General features: G+C 36.8%; 1 protein-coding gene across 2 annotated transcripts in view; it reads left to right on the top strand.

Moving 5' to 3' along the window:
* The window catches only part of eys (eyes shut homolog), a 307,099-nt gene that overhangs the window by 250,598 nt on the left and 49,159 nt on the right, over window positions 1–7,342 (top strand). For both annotated transcript variants that reach the window (XM_083532265.1, XM_083532266.1), the window contains one exon: window positions 5,730–5,947. In XM_083532265.1, coding sequence (XP_083388391.1) covers window positions 5,730–5,947 — 218 coding nt within the window. The remainder of the gene's footprint in view (window positions 1–5,729; window positions 5,948–7,342) is intronic.

Raw genomic sequence — 7,342 nt, 5'->3', positions numbered from 1 at the left:
AAGTATTTATTATGAATTATAAAGCATGGACACATTAGTGTAAATCATAGTAATACAGTGTGTACAGGATTTCTACTGCAGCCTTGGTTCTTTGCTTATTGGTGATCTGGACCAGGAACCCATGCAGCTTGTGTTTGCCAAATGAGAACCAACACTTAATTTTGAAACAGAATAAATATAATCACAAAGCCTAAAATAGAGTAATCGATATATAAGACATGACTGGGTGTGATATTAGAGAAAAAGAATTAACGATGTGAAGCCTAGTTACTGTCAGATTCCTTTCCAATAATAGCACTCCATGTATATATACATATCTTACAAAAGTAAGTACACCCCTGACATATTAGCCACCATTTGAGTTTATCATCTCAATGGGCAATAGTATAGATATATTTTAGAGTAGTCATTGTGCAGCTTGTATAGCAGTACATATTTACTGTCCGCTATAAATTACTCAACATACAGTAAAACCCCTTTGGATGAGCATAATTTTTTTCGTGAAAATTGCATGTCGGTCCATTTGTTTGTACGGTCAAACTAATTTTACACATAACAATTAATGTAAAGTCGATTGAATCTGTTCCGAGACCTCATTCGATCGCTTATTTCTGCACTTAAAAAGTATTTGTAGCTTATTTTAACAAACAAATACACCGCAAATTACCGTACGGTAAACATAATTTAACACATAGCCATGTGCTAGTGGTTGATTGCGAGTGTGAGACGCACACCACACTCGTACATTTCCACTATTTCCTTCTTGGTTTCATTGGTAATTCTATTTACTTTAGCAAGGTCTCTTGTATCTTCATTTGCTCTTACTATTAGTTACTCGTACAATAGGGTTTTACTGTACAGCCATTATTGTCTAAATAACTGGCAACAAAAGTGAGTACACCCTCAGTTATAATAGTTGTACGTCGTGTCTTTGTGCAAATCCACACGTCCTCGTCATCATGTTCATGTTTTTGTCTGCTTGACAGAATCATACAAATGTGTGTATCTTGTATGAGAGCAGTTAAAATCTGGTGCTTTGAGTTCAATTCTCTCAAACTGACCACTGGATGTTCAACATGGACCTCATGGTAAAGACTCTGATTTGAGATTTAGAATTGTTGCTCTCCACAAAAATGGCGTGGGCTATTAGAAGATAATTACAGTGTAAGTACAGTGTTCAGGGAAATACAGAGGTTTTCCAAGACGGGTTCCACCCGGAAGAGACCTCGCAAGGGTCCATCAAAGGATTTGATTCCTCGTGCTATCCGTCAGGTGCAGAAGCTGCTTCAAAAAACAGACTCATGAGTGCTGCTGCATTGCTTTAATGGTTGCAGAAGCAGAAGGTCTGCTTGTCAGTGGTCAGACCATACCATATATATTGGAAGATAAACCGTTGCCCCAGTCTAAGGTCCAGAGCGCTCTGAAGTAGGTTTTCATCAAGGATGTCACTGTACATTGCTGCATTCATCTTTCCCTCAATCCTAACTAGTCTCCCAGTTCCTGCCCTGAAAAACATCCCCACAGCACGATGCTGCCACCACCATGCTTCACTGTGGGGATGGTATTGGCCAGGTGCCTGGTTTCCTTCAGACATGATGCTTGGCATTCAGGCCAAAGAGTTCAATCTTTGTTCCTTTAAGCAAACTCCAGGTGGGCTGTCATGTGCCTTTTATTGAGGAGTGGCTTCCATCTGGCCACTTACCATACAGTCCTGATTGGTGGAGTGCTACAGAGATGGTTGTTCTTCTGGAAAGTTTTCCCCTTTCAGAGTGACCTTCGGATTCTTGGTCCTCTCCCTGACTATGGTCCATCCACCCCCGCCCATTCACTCAGTTAGGGATGAGAAAGAGTCCTGGTGGTTCCAAACTTCTTTCATTTACGGATGATGGTGGCCACTGTGTACACTGTGTTCTGTCCCCTTCCCCATCTCTGTGCCTCGATACACTCCTGTCTCGTAGGTCTACAGACAATTCCTTGGACTTCATGGCTTGGTTTGTGCTCCTACATGCACTGTTAACTGTGGGCCCTCATATAGACAGGTGTGTGCCTTTCCAAATCATGTCCCATCAACCGAATTTACCACAGTTGGACTCCAAACATGTTGTAGAAACATCTCAAGGATGATCGGTGGAAACAGGATGCACCTGAGCTCGAGTTTGAGTGTCATGGCAAAGACTGAATACTTACAGTATGTACATGTGATTTCAATCATTTTTTATTTCTAATACATTTGCAAAGATTTCAAACAAACTTCTTTTATGTTGTCATTATGGGGTATTGTTTGTAGAATTTTAAGGAAGATAATGAATTAAATTCATTTTGGAATAAGGCTGTAACAACAAAATGTGGGAAAAGTGAAGTGCTGTGAAAGCTTACTGGATGCACTATACCACCTCGTTTTTGTTCTAATATCTTCACCACAGGCCTGGGGATATCAATCACACAGACAAGAAGATGTGCATGCAAGATATCCAAAGTTAATTGACATACAGGGCGCATCTTTGGACCTCCTTAATGAAAGAGACCATGAAGTTACATATCAGTGTGTGATGTACAAAAACAATGTTAAAGGCTGTACTGTTTTCGGGACATATGTACACGTTTAAAGACATTGTAAAGACATTACATTAAATGAGAGTCGTAGTGACGATATGCAGGGAAAGATAATAGCAAGAAGTTACACAAACTAGTTCTGGTAAAATAACTGAACAACAGTTAATAAGCAGATCATCTGCCATATAGGTCCCTGTGATTTCTTTTTTTTTTTTAAAGAAATGATTACATATACACATAACTGTATGAGTTACAAGGTTTGAGGTTTTTGTCAATTCCACCATATATGCAGTCGTACAGTGGAATCGAAATACCGTTTCTTTACTCTCTCAAGTGTTACAGCCAGAATTACTGCTTTTATAGACCTCATCATCTGGTCAGGGGTTCAGCAGCAAAGTACAATGAAATACTTCACCACTAACATCAATATATACTTTTTACAATAATAATGCACAGTCTGGTTTTTTTATTCTTATTATTATTATTTCCCCAGTATTTCATCACCAAAACAAGAGCTAAACTTATCAGTTCTTTCTTTATATTTAGAATGAACAAATATTGGTGCTGCACTGCCTGGATTGTTTCTTTCTTTCTTTCTTTTGTTCTGATGATGAAATTGTGAGCAGCTTGGTGCTGACTCAGCTGTCTGTACCTGTTGAATTGTATGCTTATTTAATTAAGTAAGGATATTGCTTTCCACTGAGTACAAATTTTCAGCACAACAGCCGAAATGTCTGTGCTCAGCAAATGATTCAACTTCTGCATGCCTTCAGATAACAGCACAGGTGGAAAAATATATGGAAACACCTCTGTTTTTATTTTAACTTATATGATCAAGTCGCTTCAGGTTCCAGAAGAGCTTCGCTTCTTTCGGGAATGTGGTCTTGCAGTTCCTGCATGTTATCAGGTGATTTTTGAAGTGGAAAATACACTTCGGTGAGAAATCAGTGATATGGAAATGTACTTTACACTCTGTGATCGAGGGCTTCCTTTAAATTTCTGGTGTCTAGTAGTAACAATAGACATTTATTTTTTTCTATTAACAAAAATGTTCTATTTTAAAATGATCACGAATTCTTTTATTCAACAATTAGATTTGTAGTAATTTTTTAATCCTTGTTTAAACACCAATTATTCAATTACAATTAATACATTACTTTATACCTTTTTTTTTTTTTTTTTTTTTTTTTTTTTTTTTTACATATATGTATTTACTTGTTTGTTGTTTTATTTATTTAGCACAAGAATAAAATGTTTTTATTGTCAAAGTACAATGCATATACTGTGCAGGCTTATCAAATAAAATGACTGCTTGTTAAATAATATAGAAAATAACATTTCATGATTTTTTTTTATAAAATAGAATAACTGAAATTAATACAATACATTTTTTATTATATTAGTTAAGTAAATTGGTTTAAATTTTAATTTAATTAAAACCAATTCAATTAATTAAATAAAATTCAATAAATGGAAAGATTCAATTAATTGGTTTACATTTGTTAGACCCCATTCGGTAATACAGATGTGTGTGGAAGTGTTTGAGTTTTACGGCACACTGAAATTCTTATTTCCGGTACGGAGTGAGTGCCACAGTGACACTGCGCTAACTTCAGTTTCTTTTTCATACCCTTGGCATTGTTGTGTATGTTTTCAAGTTTAATAGTAAAAAGGATTGCATTCTGTACAGATGTGCACCGAATCAAAAGCCCTGTACCTCTTTAACCTATAGTGATAATGAATCACTGAGTGAATCCCCTACGATATATGATTGAAGGCCTTAGCCCTACAGCTACTAAGTTGTAGGAATGAGATAAATGTAAGTTGCTCTGGATAAGGGTGTCTGCCCAAATGCCGTAAATGTTGTGTATATGACCAGTGAAACTTGATTAGATTTGATCTGTCGTTTCCTGAGTGGATGGAAATATACAATACACACTGGCTTCAGTAAAAGTGCCTCTACCGTAGTAATAATTCCTTCAAAATGAGTCTTTATTAGTTATTTGGTGTGCACATACTTGATTATTTATATAATTGACTGTACAAAGGATTTGTTATATACAGTGCCCCTTGATAATATAAGCAATGTGAAAAATTTGTCTATTTTTTTTGCCTTTTGTTTAAAATAAATCACAAAAAAACTGCTCTCATGGATATCAGTCAGTTGCAGTTTTGTCAAATATTTAATTTGTATGTGACACAATAATGTGCACCCCTATGAATTTATATGTGTAAAATGCACCTGGTTAACATGAAACAGGAAATGGATCAACCATGACTTCCTGTGTCACAGAGGGTGCAAATCCCCCTAGTCATTCATCCCAATGGGTAACACCAAGTAATGTAGCTGTGAAGTAAAAAACTCATAGAAAAAAAAAACATTGAAAAATGCCATTTACACTATCAAGGCAATCATTAAGAAGTTCCAGTCAACGGAAATTATGAATTCAATACAATATTAATTATAGTTAGCAGTTTTAATATTGGGACATTGCAAATCCCAAAGCAGATCAACCTGGTTATCAGCGAATCAGCCTGGAAGAAGATTTGTGTCTATATCAAGGATTACAGTTTGAGGTTTGCAGAAGTTAGGGACAGAAAGTCTTTCAAGTTGGTCATTCTAAAAGAAAAGTCATCTACCAGTGTGGACCTAAAAATGTGAAAAGATTCTGTATTGGATAATGGTTTTAAATGCTTTGCTATGCATTTTTTTAACTTCTTTAGGCATTAGAGACTGCCAAGCTGTTATCCTGGCAGAGGGAGGCAGCAAAAAAGATTGTTTGACCGAAAGGGTGGCAATAACTATCATGCACACATTTATTCAATAAGGTGGCAATACTAATGGAGGGCAACTCAATGTATTTTTGAACAACGATGGTATTGTTTGCTCATGTTAATTCGTACACGTTTCTAGCTACGTTGCTAGCTATTTAGCAAATATTTTCCATAAAGCCCATGACAATGATTGTAAGGCTATTTGTAAGTACTGTAATTTAAAAACAATCGAAATGACCAATACTGTGTCTTGAATTAAAATAAATTCCTTACTTACCACAGGACAACCTGGAGGTTTCATAGAACATGACTCTACTCAATGGCACACTTGGTATTTTTAGCAATTCCTTTTCCAAATATTGTCTTCTATATGTTTACATTCTTTTTTTTTATTCTCTTAGCTTGTTTTTGGGCCCACTTTCCTGGGTGGTGTGCCGTCAACTTCCTTCCATAGCAACACAGGCAATGTCTCTGGTTTTGTGGGCTGCATCCTAGAGCTTCGGGTCAACTCTAGAGAACTTCGCGTAATGGAAGACGCTCTTTGCGGACAAAACATCCACAACTGTGATACATCGGTGTGTCAACACCAGCCGTGCCGAAATGGAGGAACCTGCATCAGGTATGCAATCAGTGTGGGTTTGCTCTCCAGACATTCAGTTTGCAGTTTGCCCATTATTACAAAGCAGGGATTATTACATCAGGCACTCAGGCATCATTCATTGCCTATTAATTGATAAATTATCCAAAGCAGGATGATCAGCAGCATCAAGGATGATCAGCAATCATCAGCAGTAACTCTTGCCTCTGCACTATTGAACTAAATACTGTATATGTCTCTTTGGAGGAAAGCGTAGTATATTTCATCAGAACAATGACCTTCCTGTTTAATTCATAATTCATGTTGCACACATATAGATTGAACCTTGCCATTGAAGATATTCGGGAGCACGAATAAGGCTGTAAATAGTACTGGCTCATCGGCCAACCTATGCGAATGGTGGTAAAGTTAAGGACAGTAAATGATGCAAACAAGACTTTGGTAACATCTGGATTAGGGATCTGCATCTACATAACTGAGGCGGATGTGATTCACATCGCATAGCCTATAATACATTAAAGATGTGATTTCGATTTGATTAAACACAATGCGATTCAATTCAGTATGATGCAATGCAAAAAATATGATGCTCTGTAGAAAGTAGTGCAGAAAGTTTATTTCTTTGGTTCAGACAGAAAGCAAATGAATTTACTGAAGTACCTTTTGACTAACGCGTGGCCCTTTCACAAACACGCCTTTGTAGTGAGAGAAAAAAAAAAAAAAGATGAAATAAAAACCAGACGTTCATTTCATTTTGTGTCCTCAGGAAGTTACAGCTCTACCTCTGCCATGTTAATCTGTATTCTATGTGACTCTCAGGACACGCCTCGGTCTCCATAGTGTCGTGATACGTCATTTTTTTAAACGGAGCAGCAGCGTTGCTGAGAGAACGCGCTCGAGAAACAGATTAGCGAGGAGAAATTGATCTAAAATATCACCTTCTAAATAATAAAAGTAGGGCTAATTGGTAAAATAGATAATAAGTGATTAGGAAATTTGATGTCAAATATGTTACAAATGCCAACTTCTATCCAATGCAAACTTTTTTAACTGGATGCGACTTTTATGGCGATGCACCAATAAAAATCGCTGAATTTGACTATGCAAATTCTGCACATTAGTTGACTTCTTTGTGTAGATACATCTGTATATTGATTTCAGGGTTGGGGGTCAAATGTCAAAAGTTTGAAAACAAGTAGTGTTCTATGGTTTTTGAGAGACATACGCATGTTCCTTGTGTCCTGAAAATGAAAAAAAAGACTGTTTCTCCCTACTTTTTACAGGCCCTGTATTTTTCTATTTCTAAAGCTAAAAGTCTATGTAATTTTTCTGAGATAACAAAACAGGTGTGTGTGTGTGTGTGTGTGTGTGTGTGTGTGTGTGTGTGTGTGTGTGTGTGTGTATGCGAGCGCTTGT

Source organism: Silurus aristotelis (assembly GCF_946808225.1).
Source record: "Silurus aristotelis genome assembly, chromosome: 27".
Taxonomy (NCBI): Eukaryota; Metazoa; Chordata; class Actinopteri; order Siluriformes; family Siluridae; genus Silurus; species Silurus aristotelis.
This window is presented reverse-complemented; position numbering and strand designations above follow the sequence as displayed.